Source organism: Drosophila arizonae, chromosome 2 (assembly GCF_054131065.1).
Source record: "Drosophila arizonae isolate 15081-1271.41 chromosome 2, UAZ_ARI_1.0, whole genome shotgun sequence".
NCBI classification, from domain to species: domain Eukaryota; kingdom Metazoa; phylum Arthropoda; class Insecta; order Diptera; family Drosophilidae; genus Drosophila; species Drosophila arizonae.
In genome coordinates this window covers 26,844,120-26,870,489 of record NC_142922.1, presented here as the reverse complement: position 1 = coordinate 26,870,489, position 26,370 = coordinate 26,844,120, and the positions used below count along the sequence as shown (strand labels likewise).

General features: G+C 41.7%; 8 protein-coding genes across 10 annotated transcripts; 4 read left to right on the top strand and 4 right to left on the bottom strand.

The window, feature by feature from the left end:
• Window positions 1–12: 12 nt before the first annotated feature.
• Window positions 13–5,472, top strand: Cp190 (centrosome-associated zinc finger protein CP190). The gene is made up of 5 exons (XM_018002954.2): window positions 13–168; window positions 938–1,450; window positions 1,517–2,588; window positions 2,917–3,917; window positions 3,974–5,472. Exons 2-5 carry the CDS (start codon window positions 1,049–1,051, stop codon window positions 4,982–4,984), a joined length of 3,486 nt encoding a protein of 1,161 aa, XP_017858443.1. The 5' UTR covers window positions 13–168; window positions 938–1,048; the 3' UTR covers window positions 4,985–5,472.
• Window positions 5,473–5,768: 296 nt separating this feature from the next.
• On the bottom strand, window positions 5,769–7,568 carry Zip88E (Zinc/iron regulated transporter-related protein 88E). Its single transcript, XM_018003281.2, has 5 exons — window positions 7,145–7,568; window positions 6,824–7,056; window positions 6,542–6,755; window positions 6,023–6,401; window positions 5,769–5,948 (listed from the first exon to the last, which is right to left on the bottom strand). The coding sequence occupies exons 1-5, from the start codon at window positions 7,370–7,372 to the stop codon at window positions 5,941–5,943; spliced, it is 1,062 nt and encodes a 353-aa protein (XP_017858770.1). The 5' UTR covers window positions 7,373–7,568; the 3' UTR covers window positions 5,769–5,940.
• Window positions 7,569–7,801: 233 nt separating this feature from the next.
• On the top strand, window positions 7,802–9,406 carry LOC149270641 (uncharacterized). The gene has a single exon (XM_089462184.1). The coding sequence runs from the start codon at window positions 7,951–7,953 to the stop codon at window positions 9,403–9,405; it is 1,455 nt and encodes a 484-aa protein (XP_089318310.1). The 5' UTR covers window positions 7,802–7,950; the 3' UTR covers window position 9,406.
• Window positions 9,407–9,587: 181 nt separating this feature from the next.
• On the top strand, window positions 9,588–10,599 carry LOC108609113 (uncharacterized). Its single transcript, XM_018000810.2, has one exon. It carries the CDS (start codon window positions 9,588–9,590, stop codon window positions 10,512–10,514), a length of 927 nt encoding a protein of 308 aa, XP_017856299.1. The 3' UTR covers window positions 10,515–10,599.
• A 6-nt stretch (window positions 10,600–10,605) lies between these two features.
• ATPsynO (ATP synthase subunit O, mitochondrial) lies at window positions 10,606–11,695 on the bottom strand. The gene is made up of 3 exons (XM_018000811.2): window positions 11,538–11,695; window positions 10,879–11,322; window positions 10,606–10,825 (listed from the first exon to the last, which is right to left on the bottom strand). The coding sequence occupies exons 1-3, from the start codon at window positions 11,565–11,567 to the stop codon at window positions 10,670–10,672; spliced, it is 630 nt and encodes a 209-aa protein (XP_017856300.1). The 5' UTR covers window positions 11,568–11,695; the 3' UTR covers window positions 10,606–10,669.
• Window positions 11,696–11,743: 48 nt separating this feature from the next.
• Set (NAP domain-containing protein SET) lies at window positions 11,744–13,684 on the bottom strand. Its single transcript, XM_018000064.2, has 4 exons — window positions 13,260–13,684; window positions 12,486–12,675; window positions 12,071–12,418; window positions 11,744–12,016 (listed from the first exon to the last, which is right to left on the bottom strand). The coding sequence occupies exons 1-4, from the start codon at window positions 13,506–13,508 to the stop codon at window positions 12,006–12,008; spliced, it is 798 nt and encodes a 265-aa protein (XP_017855553.1). The 5' UTR covers window positions 13,509–13,684; the 3' UTR covers window positions 11,744–12,005.
• Window positions 13,685–13,796: 112 nt separating this feature from the next.
• On the top strand, window positions 13,797–20,021 carry LOC108608606 (eukaryotic translation initiation factor 2 subunit 3). Of its 3 annotated transcripts, XM_018000063.2 has the most exons (5): window positions 13,904–14,116; window positions 14,706–14,880; window positions 18,231–18,467; window positions 18,526–19,399; window positions 19,470–20,021. In XM_018000063.2, the coding sequence occupies exons 1-5, from the start codon at window positions 14,051–14,053 to the stop codon at window positions 19,543–19,545; spliced, it is 1,428 nt and encodes a 475-aa protein (XP_017855552.1). In that variant the 5' UTR covers window positions 13,904–14,050; the 3' UTR covers window positions 19,546–20,021. The 3 variants fall into 3 exon arrangements, with proteins under 3 accessions (XP_017855551.1, XP_017855552.1, XP_089318309.1); XM_018000062.2 differs by lacking the exons at window positions 18,231–18,467; window positions 18,526–19,399; window positions 19,470–20,021 and adding an exon at window positions 16,010–18,083 and having other exon boundaries at window positions 13,797–14,116; XM_089462183.1 differs by lacking the exons at window positions 13,904–14,116; window positions 14,706–14,880; window positions 18,231–18,467; window positions 18,526–19,399; window positions 19,470–20,021 and adding exons at window positions 15,435–15,602; window positions 16,010–18,083.
• LOC108608605 (uncharacterized) lies at window positions 19,261–26,365 on the bottom strand. Its single transcript, XM_018000060.2, has 4 exons — window positions 26,231–26,365; window positions 24,168–26,166; window positions 22,445–23,577; window positions 19,261–22,363 (listed from the first exon to the last, which is right to left on the bottom strand). Exons 1-4 carry the CDS (start codon window positions 26,290–26,292, stop codon window positions 22,279–22,281), a joined length of 3,279 nt encoding a protein of 1,092 aa, XP_017855549.1. The 5' UTR covers window positions 26,293–26,365; the 3' UTR covers window positions 19,261–22,278.
• Between the last annotated feature and the right edge of the window lie 5 nt (window positions 26,366–26,370).

Here is a 26,370-nt window from a genome sequence, read left to right as displayed (position 1 = left end):
CTGGCTAAACCATATTTTTAATCGATTTTATGGAAATTATCGTTAGTGTGGCGGTGGCGTGCAGAAAAATGTGGATTTTCAATAAGGTCACTCTGACGCCATCTTTTTTGTTAAACGGGAAAAATTAAAAATTTGTCCGGTAAAATCAGTGTGCAATAAAAAACAAATGTATGTTAATACGTAAATATGGTTTTAAATGCTTAAAAATATTCGCGGAAAGCATGTACATATATTTCAAAGTACAATTTGCATAATGATGATATAGTTGGCTCTAGCGATAACGATTGTGTCTGCATATAAACGTTTTGTATGAGAAAAGTAAAACGAACATAGCGCCAATTTGATAAACACTAACATTAATTAAAGAATATCAAACCATTGTATATACATTTAAAGTAATTTGTGTTGGATTGTGTAAAGAAGGCTATGGGCATTGCATTTCATATACAGATTACAATTATATATATGTGGCATACATACTAGGGTTGAGAGCGTGACTTCCGTGGATGAATACAAGCAAGGCATGTTAATGCTTATTCTGTTATGCCAAATTTAATGTTAGGGTATATTTCTTATTCCATATGATGCTAATTTGAAAAGTCGTAAAATAACTAAAGTTTGCTTAAAAATATTTAATATTATTTGCCAAAAGTTTTTCATTCGTGATAAATTGACACGCGCTCATCTCTAGCATTTACACATACACACACAGATACAAAACATATCGGAGCTGCATTGCCGCGCCACGGGCAGTTAATATGATTGTTGAAAATCAATCGACGCCCGTGATGTTCGTTTTAGTTGTGCGGAAAATCTTACAAAAATAATAATTTCACTCATTAATTGAAAAATTCTTATAATTTTTTGCATTCCATGTCACTCCGCTCTCCTGCAACCGTGTCTAAAATTCAATTTTCCTGCCCCCACCGGAGTACAGTTGCGCCAGCCGCACGCTAGGAAAGCCAAACAACGACAATTGTAGACATCGCGACGGGGAGGCCGCGTTTCAAAAATAAAGCATTTTTAACTTTACAAATTTTCCAACAAGATGGGTGAAGTGAAGTCCGTGAAAGTGGACAACTGGGGCGTCTTCTTTCTGCAAAAGCTCCAGAATTTCTTCAATAAAACGGACTATTGCGATTTGACGCTGCAGTTTCGCGACAATTCACAGTTGAAAGTGCATCGCCTAGTTTTAAGTGCTTGCACCGATTATTTTAATGTGCTGGAACAGACTTGCGACATAATAGACGACGCACTCATAATGCCGAGCGAATTTCAAGCAGATGTCGTTGTGCCCATCGTCAATTTCATGTACACGGGCACACTTGAGTTTGAGCTTAAAATGTATGGCAAACTGTTGCGCACCGCCAAAGAGATGAATATGACCGTGTTGCTGAAGCTATTGGAGGCCCATCGCCGCACTATGGAGAATGTGAATCGGCAGCAAAGAGTGAGATTTACAATTATCTATCAATTACCATAAATGGTAAACTAATTATTTCATATCTATTAACAGCCTCCCAGTCCGAAGGGCATACGACGTCGTCCTATGGTACCCAGCAGCAATACCACGGCCGCCCAGCAACGTGTGTCCATTTCAACACCACCAAATCGCATTGGTTCCAGTCCGGGAAACAGTAACACGGGACGTACGAATGTGCAACAATCCCGTGCTGTAAATACCCCCGCAATCTTGCGATCCGGCGGCATCAGCAATCGTACACAATATGGGGAGACAACATCCACAAGCTCCTATGCCAAACAGGAGCCCACTTCGCCGTTCGAACAGCTACGCAAGGGTTACAACAACAACAAGAGACCGGCACAAACGAGCCTCTTGTCACCGCCGTCAAAGAAACCCAGCCTGGAGGAGGTCAAAGAATTTGCTGAACAGCAGCGCATGCGCAAACAAATTGCCGCCGAATATGGTGACCATGGCGATCCAGAATACGATAGCAGTATGCTTTATGATGATGTGCACACTGGCGATGATGATGACGATGATATGCCTCCACAGCCATCGACGTCTAAGCAGCAACAACAGCAGACCCAGCAACAGTCCGGAGGAACGCAAACCCAAATGGAACATGGCACAACAACCATCATTCTGAAGCAGGATTCCCCCAGCCAAACGCCCACTATTATTGTCAAAGATTCGTCGAACACCAAGCTGAATCATACTAAAATAATAGCCGAGGTGCTTCGTCAATATCCGCACATTGTCAAGGGTCACAAGAACATAAAGCTGAAAATATTACCCAATAGTCCGGTCGAGAAAGCAGCTACAACAGCTAAACGAGCATCGCCGGCACCAGTTGGATCACCAGCCGGTCCCACATCGCCACACAAGAAGCTGCACGTTTCATTCAAACCAGACAAACCAATGATAACCACACAGCAGCAGCAGCAAAAGTCCACTCAGAAATTGACGACGGCTCAGCCAGCATCAGTTGAGGCAGCACCACAGCCAGTCGCGTCGGTAGCGGCCACCTCCACCACGACCACTGCATCAACAACAGGGCAAAAGCGGCGTATTGATAGCAAGACGATGCATGCGTTAATAGCACAGGGCGCCGAGAACACAACAGGTGAGCACATAACGGGTCAGGGTTTATTAACTTTTATATGATCGACAAGACGAACAGGAAAGATGATCTGAAAGGCCCTGCAAATTATTCTCTTAATTGTTAATTTAACAAAAAGTCCAACGAGTTGTGATATAATTAACTTGTGATATTACAAACGTTATTGAATATTTTCCCCATATTATTACACAATATATCGAGAATAGTAAATTAAAATACCATACAAATTTTACTTAGATATTGTTACTAAATAGGCAGATATTAGTATTTTTCTTTAGAGATAAAACATATTATTATTTATTTATTAATACTGAACTGTCTTTGCTTGCAGGTCCGTGGTTGTGTCTGCGTTGCGGCGTTAATGGACGGCCAATAAGCATTCCATCATATCGTGGCTTCCGTCGCCATTTGATCAATACCCATAAGGAGACAATAGATCCGGCGCTATGTGAGCATTGTGGCTGGCGATCTGCGAACAATCGGGAATTGCATTTCCACATGTACACAGAGCATCAAATTAAATCGCTGCTCTACAACTTCGCGGAGTGCGTCCTGTGCAACCAAACTTACTTGACCAAGAACGAGCTGGAGCAGCACATCAACGAGGCGCACACGGATGAAAATAAGCAACAGTGCATTTATTGTTGCAAGGTGTTTGCCCAGGAGCTGCAGCTGTATAGGCATATGAAGAACTATCACAAGGCACAGGCACTGGAGGATGGCATCATTGATGAGACCGATGAGGAGTACCTGGGCTCGCAGGACGAAGACGGGCAGATGGAAGATGAGGAGCAGGAGCAGGAGGAGGAGGAAGTGGAAGAGGAACCAATGCAGGAGCAAAAGGTACGCATTTTATCCGACATCAGCTTGCCAGCGACCAGTGCCATTGTACAGCAACAGACCCGCGAAGAGCCCGATGAAGGGAACGTAACAGAGGAGGAGCAACTCATGCAGTCGCCAAATCCAGAGCAGGAAGTCAAGTTTGTCGGCGCCGATGGCAATGAGGTCGAGTTGACTGACGAACAGCGCAAGGAGATATTGTCCCAGCTGAATCAGCAACAGGCCGGCGCACCCAGCGGGGGTGTTGTCATGGTGCTCAGTGAGCCAGAAGTGGATGCAAAGCAGGAAAGCGATGCGAAATCCTTAACAGGCACCGAAGAGGAATATGATGACAGTCAAATTTATAGTGAGCTAGCCGCCACCGGGTCTGTGGAGAGTAGCAGCAAAAAGAGCGAAGTGGCCGATGAGAGTAAGGAGTCCATGGATAATCTGGAATGGGCCGAGAATTTAATATCAAAGCATGACTTGGAAACAGATCAGAACAGCAAAGAAGTAAGTGAAGTAATAATATTAAACACAAGCTCTAATTACCAATTTCTTTACAACAGCCAAAGGCAGAAAAGGGCCGCGATGACATTAGTGAAAAGCTTAAAGAGCTGACGGGCGAATGGACCGAGGATGAGAATGAGGACGAGGAGGATATAGATGATAAGCCTGCGACCTCAGAGCATCTAGCATCTATTGTACAGACAGAATCAAACACTGTGAAGCAGGAGGCGGCATCGACAGTTGCTGAGGCAGCCGAAGAAGAACCAGAGCCGGAAGATGACATTGATTTGGCGCTGGAAAGCTTGCACAAGGGTGGTGGCGAGACAGAGGAGACAGAGGCCGTGGCCAAGGAAACGGCAGCTGCCACCACCAGCAGCGCAACTGAAATAAGTCAAGGTGAACCAGAAGCAGCGAACAAAGTAGTAGCAGATGAGTTGCAGCAGCCTGTTAAGGAGGAAGATGACGATAAGAAAGAACGTGAGCCTGAGGAGGAATTCATTAAGGAGGATGCGCCAACATCAATAGGTGCCGATGCCGAAACCGATGATATCATTAATGAAAGCATTGAAGAAAGTTCTGCACCTACAGTCGCCGCCTCTGGTATTGATGATGTCAACTTGGAGACAGAAAATATTCGGAAAGTGTTGATTGACGAATTGATTGCTGAAGCAGGAGCGCCTGGAGCCGATGTTGATGTGGATGCCGACACAGTTACTGGTGAACAACAAGAATTGACCGAAGTGTCGCCTACTCAGCTAGCTGAAGTAGATGGATCCGATCAGACACTGCAAGCTGATGCGACCAAACCTGTTGAGGCTGTAGATGAAGCATTAGAAAATAATAATGAAAAAAAAGCTGAACAGACAACAACAACAACAGTGGTAGAATCAGCTGCTGCCACAGAGGAGAAACCAAACACCAGCGATGCAGTTGCAGTCGATGGTAAAGATGAGGCACTGACAGCAGGTACACAAGAGAAATTGAAAAGTCTCATGAATGAGTGGGTGGACGATGATGATGATAATGAGGACGAGAATGGGGTTACTGCTGCGACGAAGGAGCAACTCTAATTACTAGATTTATTTATGTTTTAAGTTCGTTTTCATATGCCAGTGCTACGATTTAAACAGCTGCATAACATGGATTCAGCATGGAGATCGTGGTTTATATGCACATTTATATGTGAATGTCATGATCAATGGATAGCTTTGGCAAGAGAATTTTGGTTTCGATTGTAAATTTAAAACTGTTTCAATGGTACTTCTTCTTGAGACATATTTCTAATTGCACCAGATTTCCGCAACTTATAGAAAATAGGAACAAAAATAAAATATATAATATATTTTACGCATGTGAAGCACATAGAAACAAACTAAATCAATTTGCGTATTTGATAGACAAACCAATCGAGTACCAAGCAATTAGTTTCTCCTGCGTTTTACCACCAACAATTCAACTTCAATTATACACCCATACATATATAAATATATTTATACGTCTACATATAAAGTTTGTCTACATATATCTGGAAAATATTACATACATAAATGTGTATTTATATAGATGTTGTTTTAATTGGTTTAAAACAAAATTATAAAGGCAAAGCAAATGTGTATGCAATTACATTAAATCGCTTAGCAAGAGGATGTTTTATGATTGATATACATAAATACCTAGTAATACAAATCAAACAACCATTTGAAACCGTTTTTTTTATTTACAACTACATTTAAGGTTGATAAAATGAAAAAATCATAGAAACTTTGGAGAAAGCCACAACAAATATAAATGTAGATATAAAGAATATTTGTCTTTTATTTATTTGCAGCTAAGCAAAAATCACAGACTCATAAGAATGTTAAAAAAAAAAGTTATATTATATAAAATAGCACACGTCTATGTTGTACAAAACATTTCAATTGGCTGAGACACTTAATAATACATTAAACATTAAAGCATTTTGCAATACAAATTTCTGATACAAATACAAGATAAAAAAAAAACGGGCCAGTGCCCAATGAGATTCTCAGTCGTCTAGAATAGAAATGTACATGTAAATAAATATTTGATGCGTAAATGCTAAAACTGATTATTTCGGTATGACGTACCAGCGAGATAATAATTAATTATGCACATTGTCGCAAAGCCAGCAACAACTGTAGTGAATTGCGCAAATCCCGCCCAGCGACGAATCGAGTTCGTATGCCATCTTGCCTTCTCACGCGGAATCACCTCACACACGGTCACATAAAAGAGAGTGCCGCCAGCCAATGCTTGTATGATGGGCAATGCGGTTTTCGACCAGCTGGAGGGTATGTCAACGATAAGCATACCCAGACCGATGCCGCACACGGCACCCAAAGCAAACACCAAGATGCCAATGAATTGCGAGCGAAAGCTTGCGCGTGGATTTGAGCGAAATTCCAGACCCAGGCAGAAGCCCATTACGAATTTGTGACACGCAACGGCGCCCAGCAGAAAGAGCACCTAGAATAGAAGCGAATAGACAAAGTACGAAATATTTACAACCGTGTATGCTCGCTTATCAAAATAAATATTTAGTGAGCAATCCCATGATTATCTCACTGGGAGCATAAACTAAATGATGTCAAGGTAATCTCTTATACCTTGGTGGCCGAGTTTTGCACACCAATAGCCAATCCCTCGATGGCCGAGTGCAAAGAGAGCGCCACAAAGAGTCCTAATGTCCCGGTCATGGATTGAGCACATGGCTCTGTGTGGCTGGTATGACAAATACGCGCATTTGCATCCTCAACGCTGACATCATCACATCCGGGAACGGGATTGTACATATGACCGTGATTATTATGATCATGACCGCTGTAAGCAAAGGCAATCAATGAAATTAATCGATTGATTAAATAAACCATTCATTTCTCTTATCATACTTTTCACCATGTCGATGATGATGAGTAGTATCGCTGCCTATTAATGGCGATCGTTCATTAGTTGCGCCATAGGCATTGTTGGAGCTTGGCGCGCTCGCTGCTGGAGTCACTGCATGCGTATGCTGAATGGCCTCGCCAAAGAAGTAGTGTATGAACTCGTCTATGAAATAAATGATGAAGAAGCCACCACACATCGCAACTTCTGCGAATTTCGAGTTCATTTGCTCACGTACCTAAGCAATCGCACATACAAACACACACAGATTCATATATGAATATAAAAAAAGTTATCAAATTGCACTCGATTACAGTTAGGTTTACCTCTGGCAAAATATGCACCAGCGCTGTAGCCAGCAAAATACCTGCACCGAAGCACAGCAGCAACGAGGTAGTCAATGGAAATCGCTGACGATTACGTTCTGATATTATGGCTGGCAGCATGCCGGATAGGAGGCTTCCAAGTCCTAGCACTAACATGGCTAAAACCTTTTCCATATCGCCACGATCGTCGGCTTGCCAGTTGGCTGTATTTGTGTCTGCTGAACTCATTATTCTGTCTCTAGTCTACGCAGTCATCAGCAAACAAAAAACTAAAATTGGAACGACTCGATGGGATGTTGAGTTGGCGTCGCGAGTTTTTAAAATAAAACAACCATTCGTATACATGGACGTTCAACGGACTACAAAACCCAACGACACAATGACGAATGTTATTGCTCTACGCTCATGTTGCTTTTTTTTTTATATATATATCGATAACTTTCCAATTCGCTGTCCAAGCAGTTCAGCTCATCGCTCAACTGCATTCTATTTGAATATAACATGTTAGCAAGTTGGCAGACTTCTGTAATTCAAAATTTGTATAAGCATTCCTAACTGCTTGTAAAGTAATGCATCAGATTCAAATTTAATGAGTTTACGAACAAGTCTTTAACGCAATTAATGGCAAGATTTAATACAAATTTATAATATTCATAGAAAAGAACGTGATCTTGAATAGATTTACGTTTTGAAATGTTTACGACACTTGTTTTTAAATATTTGATTTTCAAGTGATCTTCGACTATAAAGTCTAAATTAAATAATTTGCCCCCGCCCATCCAAAATTTTGTCTTTTGTGCCTTGTAATGGAACGTCGTTGCATCATATGTGGAGAGCAGCCAACATCCAAGTTCACGTACCCGCATACTTTGGAGCAAGCGCTCAAATGGCAAAATATGCTCGCTACCTTTGTGCCAGTAGAGACATTGATGCATAGCTGTTGTGTCTGCAATAAGCATGTCAATCGAAGGGAAGCTACTGTGCCAGAATCTCCCATTGATGAAGAACGATCTGTCACTTTCACCGATGCTAATGCCGTACATTACTTTAAAAATCAAAGGCCCGAAACTCAGTTGGATTGTGCACAAACAGACAATTTTAGTAAGCCACAAATTTGTTATCAAAGCAATTATAATGAACAATCAAGCGACCCGGTGTACGAAAAAGTGCGCATAAGATCGACTTCTGGTAGCGACTTAAACTTTCGATCGAAAAAACAACGTGCAGTCAAAAATGTAAACTCAAGTAAAAATCGGACGCAATCAAAAGGAGCCTCAACTAAGAAAGCCTGTCAATCACAGTGTAATCGATGTAGTCCTATAAAGAGTTCTGGACCCAATCAGACAATGCAAAGAAAACGAGAGAACTCTCCAGATAGACCGGGTAGGAACCCGCAGCTCGAATCGAATTCAAGCTCTTATGGCTATCCACCAAGGGTGTTCCCACAACGACAACAACAACTACAACAGCAGCAGCAGCATCAGCAGGAACATCAAATCTGTCCTGGACTGAGGAATTCTAATCACAACGTAAGCATACCAACGTGTAGCGAGAAATCATGTATGTGCGATCGTGGATTTAGGGAAAACTCCTGCGGAAATTTGAGCCAAATTAAAGCGGAAAATTCAAATATGAGTAACGCACCCTGTAGGCAGTGCTCTTTGATGGACACTGGCAGACGGCCACCGGTTAATGTTCTAATAATGGGTGGCTCCATGGTGCCTTCGTATTACAATAAGGATCTGCGTAAACGATCCTCAGATATTTCACAGATCCGTGTACTCGAGTCAGACATGACACGCGAGGGAGCTTTCTTTCCAGACATCGATGAGCCGAATTATTCAGTTTGCCGGCAGCCTGCAGAGAATGGTAAGAATGGAGCAGCGGACTCAACTGACGTACTATTGTTGGGCACAACGCCAGAGAAGAAATGCCCGTGTGCTGAGGCGGCTTCAGGTACAGGTCCAAAAACAAAACCTCCTGCAGCTATTCCCATTCAACAGGCAGAAAAAACGACTTCAGAATCAATTGATAAAAAAGGGGCAAAGCAGTTGGATGAGCTGGAATCGCTATTGGCCCAGCAACAACGGCTACAAAAGTCCATTCAGGCCAAGCTGAATGAGTTGCAGGCCAACACAAAAGTCGAAAAGGAGAGAGTCAATGCGGGCACAGCACAATCAAACTTCAATTGGCCGCCCTATGAAAGAGTGGCTCCAAGAGTTCGAGTTCTCAGATCGATGGCCAATTACAAATCATATTAAAGTGGGGGTAACATAGAACCTATGACCGATGGCCACCATCACATATATAAATACAAACATATTCAAATATTCACACAAACAATCTCATATAGCTATCATGACATTTAGGAAGCTACATTAAAACACAAAATATTCTTTGAGTAATATTTGAAAAAATTTTAAGTTAAATTTTGACCGTTCCAATGAACCGTCGCTGTGTAGTCTGCGGCAAAGAGTTTGCCAATGATGCCGTCGATTCCGCCTATCATTATCCTAAAAATGAGAAGGAAGCTCAGATTTGGCAGAAGAGTATGGGAGCCTTCGGTACCGCTGTGGAGAGTATTGAGAAATGTTGCTGTGTCTGCATTGAACACATACCCCAATTCGTGGAACGTACTCAGAAGGAGGCGTCACTCATTAAGGAGCAATACAAGGGGGATAAATGGATAATGCCACAGTTAAATCGGCCTTCGCTCCAGGTGCTTCTCCTGTCGGGTGCTACGCTGTCACCTTGTTTCGACATATCCAAATCAGGATGCAATGGCCATCAGGAGGATGGCTTAGACGAAGAAATCTTCGTGAGTGAATCCAGCTATAAGGATTGTGGTCTCCCCTTGCCCGACATTGAGGTCCCCGAAGCGACTGTGCTGTCCATGCACAACGAAAATATGGCAAAAAACAATCTGCAATGCGGAGATACTAGTTGCCTATGCAATTGCACGGATGTCTTGTTGCTGGGACGCAGCCAAAAGCATCCATGCAAATGCGAGGCATCTCCCCAAAAGCCGCAGACAGAGAACGTTATGGAGTGCAACGGCGTAGAGTGTCAATGCCAGATGCGCATGCAGATGGGTGAAATAATCAAACAGCAACAACAGCGCATCGTCGAGCTAGAGAGTATGATCTGTCGACAGAATGAATGGTATATAGCGTTACAGCAGAAGATGAATGAGTTATATGCAAATTTTGACCTCATAGACCAGAGCGAGTCAGCCAACTGCAGTCAAAATCATAATCCATGCCAAGAACAATTACTAAGTTCAAGTGTCAAGTCTGAACACGTAATAACTTCCAACAGAAAAGGATTTAGGTGTCCAAGTAATAACATGCAGCCAGAACCGTCAGAGTGACAGATGGTATCGTCTTATCCTATACAGTGTACATAATAGTCTTCGATTGGATTGAACTGATAATAAATAAACATGTCTAACAATAGCTGGAAATGTTTTAAATTATCCTCAACAGGTTTATTCGCTATTACACGCCGGACACTGAATCTTTAAGCTTAAGCGGCGGATTGAATGACGTCTGTGTAGAGTTTCACTTTGGTGGCAATGCTCATGTCGACATATTTGTCGCCAATGGACACGATCAGTCCACCAATAATGCTGGGATCCACGCGAGAGGTGATCTTCAGCGACTGGTTGGGCTTCAGGAAAGACTGGAAAGAAAAAGTATTTAGTTTCGCTACATATTGAATACTGATGTTTTTACCTTGAGGGCACCCTCCAATTGCTTGTTCTGTCCAGCATCTAGAGGCTTGGCCGAGATAACTTCGCAGACAACCTCACCACGGTGAGCAGCCATAATGGTCTTGAAGGCACTGATAACTGTGTCCAACTTCTTCAAGCGTCCATTATCAGCCAAAAGACCCAACAAATTGGCTGTGGCTGGTGCAAATTTCAGCTTTGCGGCAGCTTCTTTAAGAGCAGTGGCCATTACCTTCTTGTTGATGATGGGGCTAGTGACTTGTTCGCGCAGCTTCTTGTCGGCCTTAATGGTCGACTGCAGAGCGGTCAAATCCTTTTCCACCTGATCCAATTGGCTCAATTTGGTGGCCGCCGAATACAGAGCGGTGGCATAACGGCCCTCCAATCCGAACAATTGGATTGGTGGCTTCACCACCTGCTGGGCAGCAGCGGAGCTGAGTGAGCGGCTCTGCAAGCAAACCAAATCCCATTATTAAAACATCATCTCTTAAAATCGCAATCAAATTTTGGTTATTGGTTAAAATTGCAAATTACATAACCAAGAAATCCGAGTTAGATAATTGTTTTCGTTTTAATACCATAGCTGGCTTCCACTACAAACACAATTTTACCGTTGCAACATATGCAAGGTAGTACATTTTACATCATTTATATAAAACCTACCAAAAGTGCTAATTTGTTAATAGAGGCCATTGCTTATTCCTTGCAAATACTTTTCCACCTAAATCTCGCAGCTGCGGCGTGCAGGGTTGATTCGACTGGGCAATATTAGAGTTGCCACGGTGTCCCTTTTTACCACAGCGGCATTGAGTATTCCGATAACGATAACCTGGCCATCGCTGAATCGGTAAGAATTAAAAATGCAATCGTTTTTAGATTCACGTCTTTATTTGTATTTTAAAAAACTGCTGTTTGTAGATGGGTTTTTCAGAAATACGTATTCATTTTACTTAATAAGTAACTATATAACTGTCTAAAATGGTATTTGCAATGCTCACGTAAAAGTTAAAATCATGTTTACGTCTTTATACTCCCATTCCGACATAACCATACATAAGATAATAGTTGTAAGTGGTTACCACATTGGGAAATTGGAAAAATCAAATTGCATATAGGTATTGATTTAAGGATTTACTTGTCATCTGAAAAAAAAATCTGATAAGTAACTCTTTAAATAGTCATCTGTAGCAACTCACCTTCATCTTCAAGGTCTTCGTCGCCTTCATCCTCTCCATCTTCATCATCGAAAGCTTCTTCTTCGTTGTCTTCATTTTCATCTTCATCCTCGGGTTCCACCTCAATATCAGGTACGAGATAATACTGGAGTGGATTTGGCCAAAGATCATCCTTTATCAGTTCAGCAATCTCGTCGTTGACGGGGTCAGCATTGTCCGAAAACCAATCGAAGAATGTCTTATAATCGGAATTCCGTTTCTTCTTATTGCCATAAGGTTTCGTTAGCAACTGTTTAAGTAAATTCTTGCCCTCTTTCCATTGAATGGGCGTGCTCGTAGACGCGGGCCAATCACCATTTTCAGAGGCAGCTTTAATAATTCAAAAGAGATTACCATGATATATAAGTGAAATAACATTATATGCAATTACACATACCCGCTGAATTCAAATGAAACTCTTTGGTAAGAACCTTGTTTTCAAAGTACGGATTTTCATCGAAATGGAAATTTATGCGGTATCCTGATTTTATATCTTCGAATTCCTCAACTTCCAATTTATTTAGCGCATGCAGACACTCTTCCTCTTCTTCGTCCAGAATGCCAGATACTTGCGGGTGATTGATAAACTAAAGACAATTGGAAATTTAAATTAGATATATGCTATCCATTTGATGGTACTCAAGAATACAAAGTTAAAAGTAATCTAATCTAAGTGTACAACATACATTTGAGTAATAAATTGTCTACAATATGAATATACATTTATGTACTGCAATTAACCTGTTTATGGAAATAAGCTAAACAACAAACCGGTAAAGAATAATTGCTCAAAACGATTAATTTAATTTAGAGGGTAAGAAATGTTCGGCTTCAACGCAGACATTTATCGATATATTCGTACACTCACAGGCACACGCACACATAGGCAAAAAAAGAGCGGTGCGACCGGTGGCGGCGGCATGCATAGAAGACTAAGATGAAAAAGAACAAACGAAAAAAGTTCCTCGAATAGAGAAATTTTTCTTGCACATGTAGTAGAGACACAAAATCAATTAATGTTGCCTTTTTGTCTTTAAAATGCTGTGCACGCATTAGTACTTCGGGATATGGGGCTCTACAGAAAAATTAACATTTCCTCTTGCTAAACATGCAAATCATGGCCGCTTAGGCGGATTCGCTCGATCACTACTACGCAAATGCTAAAACTTACAGAAGTAACCCAAAAGTTGGGGATTCGTTTGACAAGTTCACTGCGCTTTTCGTAACAGGGCTTCCGCAGTTTGTTATATTTTTGCTCCACTTTCAGTATCTCTTCACTGGCTTTCTCGTTAAGCGCGTCAATTTCGTTTTGACAAGCATCGATTAGTTCCAGCGCCTCCGACTCCTCCTCGTTAGCACCGGCAGATGTATTTCCATCGGCGGCAGCATCCAACTTTTGTCGCTTTGGCACGCTCGACATATTGCTGGCTTTGTTTTAAATGGAGCGGCAAAGGGGAGACCAAGACTTGGATTGATGATATTGTTGTAAAAAGCTATTAGTTTATCTAGTACAGTTGAGCTGAACTCGATTTAATACACTTAATGCGCGCCGTCCTCCCGGTTTGCGAATTCTGCTCTAAGTGTGGCCGAATATTTAAATCGTGAATATGCTGTGCGGCAGGGTTGCCTTGATTCTTTACCAAAAAAAATATCGACCACTAGAACCATGCCTTGCAAGCATTGAATAAAATGAACACACATTTGTTAGCTTATTTAATGATACCATATATTTCTTAAGAGAAAAGAAATTAATAGTGGATTTGAAATAATAATATATTTAGTTCTAGTTCCGGTTCCAAAATACTCAGTACAGTGTCTGAGCATTAACAACACTTAAAAGATTACAAGGCATTTTCGGTCCTTTACAACACGCGCGGACAATATTTAATGTCGAGGTGTAAACGAGCTGGCCCATTAATTTTTTAATTTTATATAGAAATCGTTTTTAAAAATATTAAAAACATGGCCACGGCTGAAGCTCAAGTCAACGTAAACACAAATTTGCAAAAGCAGGACCTTAGCAATTTGGTGAGTGTGCAGGAATATACGCCGAAAATATCCAGCTCCGGTTCGATGCCTCGCGTCCGTTCGTGTAGACGCTGCATCTAAAAACATTAGGGCACCGCGGCCATTTGTATATGAAAAAGTGTATTCGTTGAAGTTGGGACTGACTAAGACTAACTTTGATCAAACATAGTTATGTATTATCGTTTTACATAAATTGCTTTTGTTGCTCTTTTTCGGTGTGCAGTCGACCTCAAAAGAATGCAGCACGTGGCGGTGCCTGCTACGTTTCGCTAGCATTGGTGGGGGTTTTTTGCCTTGTGAGTTGTTTGGCATATGTTTGCAATATGCTTGGTTAATGTTCTAAAACTTAATGATAGCATTAGATATGCGGCTCAACTGTTGCTACAATATCTGATGCAATATTCAGTTGAATCTAACCTCAAAATATACGGCTTTTTCTACGCACACTCATGCCAGTGTGTATATTTGTGTGCGTATACAGATGTATGCGTGTGTCAGTTTGTAAGGCGGTTTAGGGCGTGTTGTGAAAGTTCAATGGTTTGGTATAATATTTACGATAATTAATCTATTATTTGCATTGTTTTTGCAGGAAATAAGCAATCTAACACCACTATCGCCGGAGGTGATCTCTCGCCAGGCCACCATCAACATTGGCACAATCGGCCATGTAGCGCACGGTAAATCCACGGTTGTCAAAGCCATCTCCGGGGTGCAGACTGTGCGTTTTAAAAATGAATTGGAACGAAATATTACAATAAAGCTCGGTGAGTGACATAGTTCCATCTCTTATATACTCGAATCATAATACTAAAATGACACTTGCTAGTGAAATTATGATTGCGCGTAGCGCAATATTGCAAATACCAAATTGGGTAAATTCCTTAAGCGTGTCATTTTAGCTTAGTTTTTGTTATTATTCTTAATTCATAAGTTTAACTTTAGGCTTATCGCCTTAGGCAAAGATTATTCCGTTTTATGATTGATTCATAAAACTTAATATTTCCTTGTTCTATTAACTAAATTACTAAACATAAACCCAACTAATGTTGACGACGGCACAAAGCGCAGATTATTCAAATCTATTCCAGTTTTCATTTTCGCAAAGAAAATTGAGAATTGTGAATAAATCGGGATTTATTTTTTCGGAAACCTTTAATTTTAATTTTACACAATGTGAAAAACAATAATTATAATAGATATATTTTTGGCTTCTAAATTACCTGCAAATTAATCTATTAATATTAAATGTATTAAAATGGGAAAATAATGCATTTTAAATTTGTTTAAAAATGCATGGAATAAAATGTTTGGCTTATCAAATCTGAAACTTGGAAGTAGTAATTTGTCAAAACCCAAATTACTTTATATATTCTAAGTTATTTTTGTTTTTGCCTTTGTTTGCAATTTTTTCGTCACACAAATCGTGTATAATTTCTAGTTTTAAGTGTCGTGATCGATGTTTTTGGATCGATGTACTGAGCGTTCTGTAAATGATTGATAAATGTGATATCTTTAAATATGACATAAATTGCTGGATTAGTCCCCCAACAATAAATAAATACAACACACGCACTGTGTCGTCGCCTTTGTAGTTTGGATTAGCTTTGGATTAACAGTCGACTATTGGCTAATATAAAAATTTTTTTCTTTCCTTGTACTTCGTATACATTTTAAATTTATCTATAGTTTGATAGTTTCTTAGAGCTTTGCCAAATTTAATTTCATTGTTTTCGATTAATCCAGCAATTGTAATTAATTCAGTCCATCTTTTTCTTCTTCTTTTTCTTCGTTTTTCGTTTGACCAAACGACGCTCGTTAAATCAAAACCAAAAAATAAAAATAAATAAATAAATAAAATAACAAAAATCGTACCAATACCAAAATCATTTGCAGAACGCTTAAGCGAAATGAAAATCCAAAAACTTCTGAAATCCAAACAGCAGCGCGATGCATACGACTTGAAACAGCGCCAGAAGCTGAAACAACTACTCAAGCAACGTCGACAGGCGTCCAAAAGCAGACAGCAGGAGAATATCATTGTTCCTTACACTCGAACCAGGCGAAGCATCAGCCAAGTCTCACTCAGTCCCAGTCACAGTAGCGGGTATGGTAGCGTCATCGGCCACGACGAGCACGACACATTGCCCGTGCCCATAAATCAGGACGACAATTTAACGGTAAATAGACGGAAGCGGTGCCGTAGCTCTAACGACCTTCAAAATGAGCACTCATCATCGCCGGCCTTAAAGCGACCCAAAAAGACACCAAAGGGCGAGTACTTTGTGGAGGCCATTGAGCGCGTTGAGGTGATGCACAACGAGCCTATCTTCTATGTGAAATGGCTAGGCTATGATAGCAGCGAAAATACTTGGGAGACATTTGAGAACCTAGCGGACTGTGTTCAGCTGGAGGATTTTGTGGATCGGCAGACACAATTGTATGAGCCCTACATAAAAAAAATTACTAGCAAACTGGAGGCAGAACTGGTGACAGCCACTCCACTCGACTTGAGCAGTATTAATATAACGAAGGACTTGGATAACTACGAGTCGATGCCGTTGAGTTTGGATTTGATATTGCTGGCTCAGTATCGCGCGGCGGGCAGTCGCAGTCAGCGTGAGCGCCAGCGCATTGAAGAACGTGCTCTGCGACGTATCCAGATTCAGCGCTGTCATTATGCGCGCCGAAAGCAGCTACAGGAGCTGGCCCTGTTCGAGAGGCGTATGAACAGCGTCGAGCACCCTGCACCACCCATAACCGTAAAAAACGATGTCGATTTGGATAGCATCGATGCGAATTTCGTGTATATACAGAAGAACATTTTGAGCGATTCGGTGCCCCACCCTGAGGAGGCAGTCTTTGGCTGCAATTGTAAGCATGACGAAGGGGATGGCAAGAACGAATGTTGCGCCACCAGCCGCTGTTGTGCCCGGCTCGCCGGAGAGCTGTATGCTTACGAGCGTACGACACGTCGCTTACGTCTGCCCCAGGGAAGTGCCATTTTTGAATGCAATAGCCGTTGTAGCTGCGACGACAGCTGCACAAATCGCCTCGTACAATTTGGACGCAAGCATCCGCTGGAGCTCTTCAAGACCAGTAACGGTCGAGGCTGGGGTGTACGCACGCCGAACTCGCTGCGTAAAGGCGAATTCGTTTGTGAGTATGTGGGAGAGATTATTTCCAGCGACGAAGCCAATGAGCGTGGCAAGGCCTATGACGACAAGGGGCGAACGTACTTGTTCGATCTGGACTATAATACGGCCGCAGAGAGCGAGTTCACCATCGATGCGGCTAACTATGGCAATGTCTCGCACTTCATCAATCACTCCTGTGATCCCAATTTGGCGGTATTCCCCTGCTGGATTGAACACCTGAACATGGCGCTGCCGCATCTAGTATTCTTCACAACCCGGTATATTAAGGCCGGTGAGGAGCTGAGCTTCGACTATATACGCGCTGACAATGAGGCTGTGCCCTATGAGAATCTATCGACGGCTGCGCGCGTCGAATGCCGCTGTGGTGCCCCTAATTGCCGAAAAGTCCTATTCTAGATTCCACATTCTCCAATTTGGTTCAAATTACTTTTAACCTACCTATTAAAATATGCAATAATTTATAAGAATACGAAGCTATTCCACAGTTCATTGACGTCGGCACTCGAAAAATAATTGACAAAACTGTTTTAAGTTGTCTGTTTAAAATTATTTATTGTTAATATTGTATTTTTGAAACTTCTGCGCACACATTACAAGAGAAAAACTGTTTTCAAGTTTAAGAAGTATATATTAAAATATAAACAATATTTTTAATCTACTTTTAAGTTAAATTGATGTGCGAATTCTGCACTAGAATGATTTTCTTTTCTGAAAATATATAATGCATTTTAAGATTGTTAAATGCTCATAAAGTAAGGTTTTAATTTAATGCTACTAAAAAATACAAAATAAAAAATCGTACAAATATTTAACCACAGTTTTTCGTACTACAGGTCTTCAAAACAGAACAAAAATATAATATAGATCATAATATAGCATCCACAATAAGCATAGCATCCATAAAGCAGATTTTGTTTTGCTCACTCATCATTTTTCCATTTGGATTCATTTGTCCACAGGATATGCCAATGCAAAAATCTACAAGTGCGATAATCCCAAGTGCCCGCGTCCGGCCAGCTTCGTATCGGATGGATCTAGCAAGGATGACAGCATGCCATGCGCGCGTCTCGCCTGTTCCGGTCGCTTTAGACTGGTGCGTCATGTGAGCTTTGTTGATTGCCCCGGTCACGACATTCTTATGGCAACGATGTTGAACGGCGCCGCTGTTATGGATGCTGCACTGCTGCTTATCGCTGGTAAGGCATTATAATTAAAACTATTGCACATTTGCTGATGCTTTCTTTTTGCTTCAAGGTAACGAGTCGTGTCCACAGCCACAAACCTCTGAGCATTTGGCTGCCATTGAAATTATGAAACTGAAACAGATTTTGATATTGCAAAATAAAATTGATTTGGTTAAGGAAAGCCAAGCCAAGGAGCAATATGAGGAGATCACAAAGTTTGTGCAGGGCACTGTCGCCGAGGGTGCACCGATTATTCCAATTTCGGCCCAGCTGAAGTACAACATTGATGTGCTCTGCGAGTATATTGTTAACAAGATTCCCGTGCCGCAGCGTGACTTCAAGGCGCCGCCCCGTTTAATTGTTATACGATCCTTTGATGTCAACAAACCTGGCTGTGAGGTGCAGGATCTCAAGGGCGGCGTGGCCGGTGGCTCCATACTGAGCGGTGTGCTCAAGGTTGGACAAGAAATCGAGGTGCGTCCCGGTGTTGTCACCAAGGACAGCGATGGCAATATCACTTGCCGTCCAATCTTCTCGCGCATCGTTTCGCTGTTTGCCGAACAAAATGAGTTGCAGTACGCAGTGCCCGGTGGCCTGATCGGTGTGGGCACCAAAATTGATCCCACGCTCTGCCGTGCCGATCGTCTAGTCGGCCAGGTGCTCGGCGCCGTTGGTAACTTGCCGGACATTTACATAGAGCTGGAAATTTCATATTACCTTCTGCGTCGACTGCTCGGCGTGCGCACCGATGGTGACAAGAAGGGCGCACGTGTCGAAAAGCTGCAGCGCAATGAAATTTTGCTGGTCAACATCGGATCGCTCAGCACCGGTGGCCGCATTTCCGCTACCAAGGGTGATCTGGCCAAGATTGTGCTCACAACGCCCGTGTGCACGGAGAAGGGCGAGAAGATTGCGCTCAGTAGACGCGTAGAAAACCATTGGCGGTGAGTACAAAAGAAACTTGAGAAAACTTACTGAGCATTTATGTAAATGAAATATTTCTATTGCTTTCAGTTTGATTGGCTGGGGACAGATCTTCGGCGGCAAAACAATTACGCCCGTATTGGATAGTCAGCCAACGAAGAAGTAAATGGATCAGCATCCAGACCCGCTCTGAATTCATATACAATTTAAGCGTTTCAAGTGCGTGTGTGTGTGAGAGATCACAAATGATTCTGTCGTTTGGCCAATTCGCTAATTTTGCTGCACCGTCTCTTCATCTATAAATCCTGCGTCGTCGTCCTCCTCCTTCTTCACGTCCGTTGATAGCAAAAACAAACAAAAACAAAATACGAAATAAAAACAAAAGTACTACTGAAAATTGATGCATACATACCCTAAATTATTGAATTTTGTATGTATATAAACGATTTTTGCTGAGATATGTTATGCATGTATAGCAAATCCAAGCATTACAAGAAACTAATAGGTTATACCATATACATATTATATAAAAACAAAACAAATCTGATACATCGTAAAATTGTTTTTATGATTTAAATACAAAAACAAACATAAAAAAAACCAAGTAAAAAACTGTATGCATTTTTACAATTCCAACTACAATATATGGTTGTTTTACATATCTGGGAGTGGAGTGAGGTGGAGAACCATAAGCCATAAATGGTTTTTAGTTCAAGCTAGCAACAATTCATGAAATTTTCATTATAGATCCATTTATTTGTTTAAGCATATTATTACAATTTTCACATTATCGTTTTTGAAACATGATTTATTTTTAGTATTTGGTAAATTACATATTTTGAAACATTTTTTAATTTATGTATCGCACTTGATTCGTTTATCTAGCGCTCACTAATGTAATTGTAAACTACTATGTATGGTATGTTTATTTGTATTTGTTTTTAATTTTGTTTTTGTTTTTTTTTTTCTCATTATTATTTTTTTCGTATTGGTTTACTGAAATTATTTCGATATTAATTAGCTTAATTAATAAAAATTCGTACTTAGTCGCGATTCACATACATACGTTGTGTTTTGTTATTTAATTGCTGGAAACGTTGTTTAATTTAAGACTATTGAGATTGAGTAATTTGTAATTATTATAATACTTATTTCAAATACGCATTTAAGTATTTGACAACAGAAATTTTCTTTCATTTGTTGCATTAGTTTCGTTGAACACATTTATAAATAACTCATATTGAGAATTCATATCTAAGAGTTTGAGCGATATTAAGTCAGAGATTCAGTAATTTGGAATGCACCTGGAGAATTTCTCCATATTCCATATAACTTTTGAGATCTAAGCTCGTAGATAACCAAAATAATTTTAACCAAAACTGCCACAAAATGTGCTTTATATAAATTAGCAATAATTTTAAGAAAATTTAATTTAAATAATAGTCGAACTTTGATGCTAGCATTCCTATGGTCTTAACTACCTGAAGTTTTGGCTAATTCCAAAACATTTCAGTTCTTTATTTTATTTATATAAAAAAACTTCTTTATCTAATCATATGCTAGCCAAGCAACAGCTTCGAGCCTAAACTGCTGCTTGGTGCGTTGCTTAAGGAATCAAATTATAAAGAACATACTCTTTCGTTTTATTTGAATATGTATGCGTTGCTTATAAGATAAAAATGCTGGACTCACTGTCCATTTTTTTTTTCTTTTTTTCAGTTTGTTTTAAATATTTGTCATAAGTCTGTGTCGTACTATCAATAGACATTTCAATTAAATAATATTCAATATAATTGTATAACACAATTAGAAGAATACTATTTAATACATACATATAACAAGTACAATCAATATTTCCTAAGCAAGAAATCAATCTAATATATATATATCTTTTTTTTCTTTATTTTAATTTATTTTTGTTTTTTGTTTAAGTTTACTTACATTGAACACCTTAAAGTGCTGTTGGATATCCATGCGTATACTTAACATACAACACACATACAATTCAATCGCCTTTCTTCAATTAGTTATTCAGCTTCAGCTCTCTTAGATAGTTAACATTTACATTCTTAAAATGGGTGACTGTGAGCGTGAGTGTATTTTGTATTTATGAATGCTTATTTCTTGATACTATTTCTGTGTGTGAGCTTTGGTTTTAGCTGGGGATACGACCCGCAAATTTGGTCAGCTTACATACAACATACAGAGCATGTTTATATATATATAGTACATACATAATACAATTTATTGACAGTTATCATTGGCAAATTGGAGTTTGTTTTCTTTCAATTTCGATCCCGACTAATCATTATTTGTTCTACATATATATACACATATAAAACAAGCAATACATACTATATATTTATATGGATCGACTATAGTATAAATCGAAAAATTGTAATTTCAACTTTTTGCTTAAAGTCTTTCTACTTAGTTTGCTTCAGTGTATTATAATTGTATTCTGTTTTTGTTTTCCTTCCTAACAAACTATATAATCTTTAACAATTTTGACATTTTCTCTAACGATTTGAATAATGTTTGCAACGCTCTTATAATACAATTTGAATTACTTACATAATTACAAATATACATATATTTGTGCAGAATCAAGCAATTTTACATGCCAATGTTGGTTATCATAGCTACATAAATATATAAATATCTTTGAGCAATTTGCAAGTACATATATTATAAATATACACCTAAATTTAGCACATAGTTTTTTACAAATATATTCAAGATTTTAATCAGGTTTTTATCTATGTAGTTATATAATTAGTATATGCCATTGGGGTTGTGAGTTGGGTACAGAAGTAGAAGCCTGCCTTTTCTTTAGGATGCACTTTTTGTTTTGGCATTTGGGTGTGGGTGTGGCATCTTAAAGAAAATGGCTCAAATCTCATTCGTTGACATCCTCATCCGACGAGCTGGCCGCAGGGATTGTTGAGAACTGCCACGCCTCGCGATTGTTGTTTTTGCTGACACTATATGGAATATATAGACATACATATATGAAGATTATTCGATTGATATGTATAGATTTCTATATCAAAGTAAATTCATACCCATGCTTTTTGGCATTGCTTGGCAGAGTGTGCGAGCTGCGGTAGTAACTGTCGTGCGGCTCCTCTTTGGTCTCCTCCAGCGATTTGCGCTGCAGAGTCATAGTTTCCTGTGGTGTTAGGGCGCCGGCTCCACTGCCTCCGCTCATCTCGGCGTCTAGATAGTATTTGGCACTCTGTGCGATTTTGCAGTTCTCGCATTCGCTTAGATAGTCGTCGTCCAGGCTGGTATCGTTGGGCAGGAAATGCTCGTTAGGATTCAAGCAGTTCTTCGATGTGGTGCACACAGGCAGCTGCTTGCTAGGCGTGCCACCGCGCCCGCCCTGCACCTTGGCCACCAGCTGCGGATAGCTGGGCATTTGGCAATGGGCAATGGATTTGCTATTGGTTGTTGATCCTGCTGCTGCTGCTGGCGCTGATGCTGGTGCTGCTGCTCCTGTTGTTGTTGCTGTTGCTGCTGCTGTTGATGCAGAGGTCGATGCTGTGTTTCGTTCGCCATCCCGTTTCACACGAAGTATTTTGGGCAATGTGGTGCTCTTGCTGCTCACCGTTGCTTTCTCATTGTTGTTCTCTAATGGGGGTATGCTGATCACCGAGGGCACCTTGCTGACCACGCTGTTGATGGTGCTGTTCAGCGAGATTTTGCCGCTAATGTGCTTGGGCAGCGTGTAGGTGACATGATTGTTGGCCAGCGGATAAAACGTGCTCGAATTGATTTTGCCGCTCGACTTCTCACCGCAGCTGGACGAGGGGCTGTTCGGCGGCAGCGTCAATGTTGGCGCCTGCTCCTTCCGTTGATGTACGCTGCTGCCCGTCGACTTGCTAAGGGTGTAAATGGTGGCCACAGCATTGTTGTTGTTGCCTCCACTGCTACTGTTGCTGCTGCAGCTACTGCTGCTGTTGTTGCTGTTGCTGTTGATGGTGTTGCTGCTGTTGCTGTTCGTACTGCAGCTGCTGGTGGCAGTGGTTGTTACGGCTTTTAAATTCGTTAGGCTTTTGTTGAGTTTCGGTGGTAAAGTTGGATTGCTTTGATCGTTGTTGTGCTGTTGTTGCTGCTTCTGCTGCTGCTGCTGCTGTTCTTGCTGGTTATAGAAATGTTGCTGCTGTTTCTGCGTCAAACTCAAGTATGCATCAACCTGTAAAGATAGCTAACGCGATCAGCAAAATGTCACAAAAATATATAAATTTTTACGGAGAATGAAACCGAAAAAAAACTAAGAAAAATAATAAATAAATATGTAAAGTATGCAATCGAAAAGAACTATTATTATTGGCTATTGGATTTATTGATTGGAATATATGTATTTACATATATAGCACTCTAACAGAAACTCTGAACACGAACGAACCTAAACGGAAAGAGTGCATTCGTTCATCAAAAATAAGTAAAAAAGAAGAAGAAGAAGAAGAAAATAAAAGATTAAAAACATAGAGAATTCAGTCTCTTAATCATATGTATGTAATATTAATGCAAATAATAATTAATATATTTAATATACATTTCAATTAATTCGGTTTCATTTGCCCGTATTTTAGATATTAGAATATGTGTACATATGTATGTATGCATTGGGCTTAAAACTGTTCTTCAAATCTATATGCATTATGCAATTAGATGAACAACTTTGTTCCAATTCCTTATACATATGTGTACATTCTAGGGTGAAATCTATCGAGTATCCAAAGTTCAGTATTCACAATGGGATTACTTACATTTCGAACTCACCTTTCGATTCAAATAGGCGCTGGAGAGCATATCGACGCCGGATTGGGCAGCAGCTGCTGATCCGCTGCTGGACGCACTGCGTCCGCCGCTGCTGCTGCGAGCACGTTCGGCAGCGCTGCTCGAGCTGCTGGAACGCTTTTGCACGCGACCCAACACAATGGGTGGAGCGCTGACATCGTCGTGATGCTGCAACGGCGGCGGTGGTATTATGGCAGAGACACTGCTCGAGCCGTGCGATGGATGTGGCTGCATCTGCAGCTCGTCGCCCACCTGCTTCGAAATGGTTGCAATCTTTGTGTCATAGGCGCACGCACTGCGGCTGCCAAGCAGATCCTGTCCCTGCTGCTGATGCAGCTGCAGATTAGTTGTGGACTTGGCGCGCTGACCATACGCCAACGTCGCGGCATGTCGTGTGCTGGAGCTGGGCGAGAGGGCGCAGGCATTGCTGCCATTGGATGCGAAGAGCTTGCCAGCGCCGCTAAGGAATGCATTTGCGTTGGCATTGGCATTGCTGCCCATGTAGGACATGGGCACATGCTGTATGGGGCACTGGCACATGGGCTTCTTGCTTGCCTTGTCTGTGGTGGAGCTGGAGCTGGAGCTGGTGTTGGTGCTGATGCTGGACTTTGGCTTGACACTAACCACCTGCAGCGGATCGGCCACAGCAAAGTAGCGCGGAATGGTGCGATGATAGCGACGCGAGCTAGAGGGTGTCTTGCTTCCGTGCTGTTGCTGCTGCTGCTGTTGTTGTTGTTGCTGCTGTGACTTGAGAGCAGCATGCAGCGGCAGCGGTAAGGGCAGCGTTTGTGTGACAGAATCTGCTGTACTGCTGCTGCATGTGGGCGGCGTTGTTATCGTCGCTATATCCATGGCTGGCAGCATGTCTATGGTAGTCGTGGACAAGGCTGCTGCAAGCAATTGCTGCTGCTGGTGCTGTTGTTGCTGCTGATGGTGTTGTTGCTGCTGCTGCTGCTGTGACAGGTGGTGTGTGGGCGTGACCAGCATGTCAGTCGTGGCTGGCAGTGAATGATAACTAGCTGCACTGGCGCTCGCATTAATCTCCACATCGGCTACAGTCAGATATTGCTGCTGCTGTTGCTGCGGCTGCTGTTGCAACAGTTCCTGCGAGCCGCGTGGCGTTCGCCGTGCTGCTGCATAGGCCAGCGAGCTAGAGGCGCTGCCAGCAGCAGTAGCCGCTGCGGTTGTTACACTAGCGCTTATATTGAGATGACAATTCTTATAGCTGCACTCGTTATTGACACTGGGCTTGGGAGCGGGCAGAGTTTGCACACAGATCGAATTGCTGGGCGTCGGTGTAGAGAGCTGTTGTAGCTGCTGCTGGTGCTGTTGCTCCAGATTATGCTGCTGCTGTTGCTGTTGCTGCAATTGCTGCTGCTGCTGTTGCTGGTGTTGCTGTTGTTGATGTTGCTGCTGTTGCTGCTGTTCATTTTGCAAGCTGTAAGGAGGTTGGTGATTCTCGCCAGTGGCAATTGTGGTTACTCCGCCGCTATTGATATTTATATTAATCAGATTCGTAGTGCTCTGCGTATACTGATTGGATTGTGCGGCAGCTGCAGCAGCGGCCGCAGCACTCAGTTGATGCGCATGCGGATGCGCTGCAGTCACGGGCACCAGCTGTTGTGCGTATGCATGGGGATGTGTGTGTTGTTGTGGCTGGGTGTGCAGCTGTAGCGTATGCTGCTGCAGGTGCTGCTGTTGCAGTTGCTGCTGTTGTTGCAATTGCTGCTGCTGCTGTTGCTGACTGACACTGGCCACAGCCTGGCGCTGCACATGGCTGGGCAGCGTTACGGTGCACTGAGCGCTTAATGCCTCCGCCTGGGATATTGCGACGGCCTCCTCGTAGGGCGGCGGTGCTTCGCCTCGCGGAAAATAGCCGCTTGGTGGCTTCCAAAGTGGATAATGAGTGGTAGCTGCGCCATACGAATAGTCCATAGCACTCAGATTACCCTCCATGTAGCCCATGTTGCCGGCAATATAACTGCAAAATTGATTGCGTTGAATTAGTAAACAGAATAAGGACTTCTTAGCTTTTGGAAACTCACCCAATGCTGCCCACAATACTGCGCTGATCCTCCGCGTTCTGGCGATTCTCGCGTGCTCGCATCTTGCGCTGTCGCAATCGATTGACCAAGAAGAAGAGCAAGGATAGGGAAAGCGTGGCCGTAATGCCACTGGCCACCAG

Excerpts from the sequence above, each read along its gene's own strand:
- Cp190 (XM_018002954.2), top strand. The coding sequence starts at position 1,049 with ATGGGTGAAGTGAAGTCCGTGAAAGTGGACAACTGGGGCGTCTTCTTT. Across the intron at positions 2,589-2,916 it reads GGGCGCCGAGAACACAACAG|GTCCGTGGTTGTGTCTGCGT; the intron begins GTGAGCACATAA and ends CTTTGCTTGCAG. Across the intron at positions 3,918-3,973 it reads CAGATCAGAACAGCAAAGAA|CCAAAGGCAGAAAAGGGCCG; the intron begins GTAAGTGAAGTA and ends TCTTTACAACAG.
- Zip88E (XM_018003281.2), bottom strand. The coding sequence starts at position 7,372 with ATGAGTTCAGCAGACACAAATACAGCCAACTGGCAAGCCGACGATCGT. Across the intron at positions 6,756-6,823 it reads CATCATCGACATGGTGAAAA|CGGTCATGATCATAATAATC; the intron begins GTATGATAAGAG and ends CTTTGCTTACAG. Across the intron at positions 6,402-6,541 it reads TGCAAAACTCGGCCACCAAG|GTGCTCTTTCTGCTGGGCGC; the intron begins GTATAAGAGATT and ends CTTCTATTCTAG.
- LOC149270641 (XM_089462184.1), top strand. The coding sequence starts at position 7,951 with ATGGAACGTCGTTGCATCATATGTGGAGAGCAGCCAACATCCAAGTTC.
- LOC108609113 (XM_018000810.2), top strand. The coding sequence starts at position 9,588 with ATGAACCGTCGCTGTGTAGTCTGCGGCAAAGAGTTTGCCAATGATGCC.
- ATPsynO (XM_018000811.2), bottom strand. The coding sequence starts at position 11,567 with ATGGCCTCTATTAACAAATTAGCACTTTTG. Across the intron at positions 11,323-11,537 it reads TTAACAAATTAGCACTTTTG|AGCCGCTCACTCAGCTCCGC; the intron begins GTAGGTTTTATA and ends GTTTGCTTGCAG. Across the intron at positions 10,826-10,878 it reads AATTGGAGGGTGCCCTCAAG|TCTTTCCTGAAGCCCAACCA; the intron begins GTAAAAACATCA and ends TTTTCTTTCCAG.
- Set (XM_018000064.2), bottom strand. The coding sequence starts at position 13,508 with ATGTCGAGCGTGCCAAAGCGACAAAAGTTGGATGCTGCCGCCGATGGA. Across the intron at positions 12,676-13,259 it reads CCAACTTTTGGGTTACTTCT|TTTATCAATCACCCGCAAGT; the intron begins GTAAGTTTTAGC and ends AATTGTCTTTAG. Across the intron at positions 12,419-12,485 it reads GTTTCATTTGAATTCAGCGG|CTGCCTCTGAAAATGGTGAT; the intron begins GTATGTGTAATT and ends GAATTATTAAAG.
- LOC108608606 (XM_018000062.2), top strand. The coding sequence starts at position 14,051 with ATGGCCACGGCTGAAGCTCAAGTCAACGTAAACACAAATTTGCAAAAG. Across the intron at positions 14,117-14,705 it reads AGCAGGACCTTAGCAATTTG|GAAATAAGCAATCTAACACC; the intron begins GTGAGTGTGCAG and ends TTGTTTTTGCAG. Across the intron at positions 14,881-16,009 it reads AAATATTACAATAAAGCTCG|AACGCTTAAGCGAAATGAAA; the intron begins GTGAGTGACATA and ends AATCATTTGCAG.
- LOC108608605 (XM_018000060.2), bottom strand. The coding sequence starts at position 26,292 with ATGCGAGCACGCGAGAATCGCCAGAACGCGGAGGATCAGCGCAGTATT. Across the intron at positions 26,167-26,230 it reads AGTATTGTGGGCAGCATTGG|TTATATTGCCGGCAACATGG; the intron begins GTGAGTTTCCAA and ends TCAATTTTGCAG. Across the intron at positions 22,364-22,444 it reads AGCAATGCCAAAAAGCATGG|TGTCAGCAAAAACAACAATC; the intron begins GTATGAATTTAC and ends TATTCCATATAG.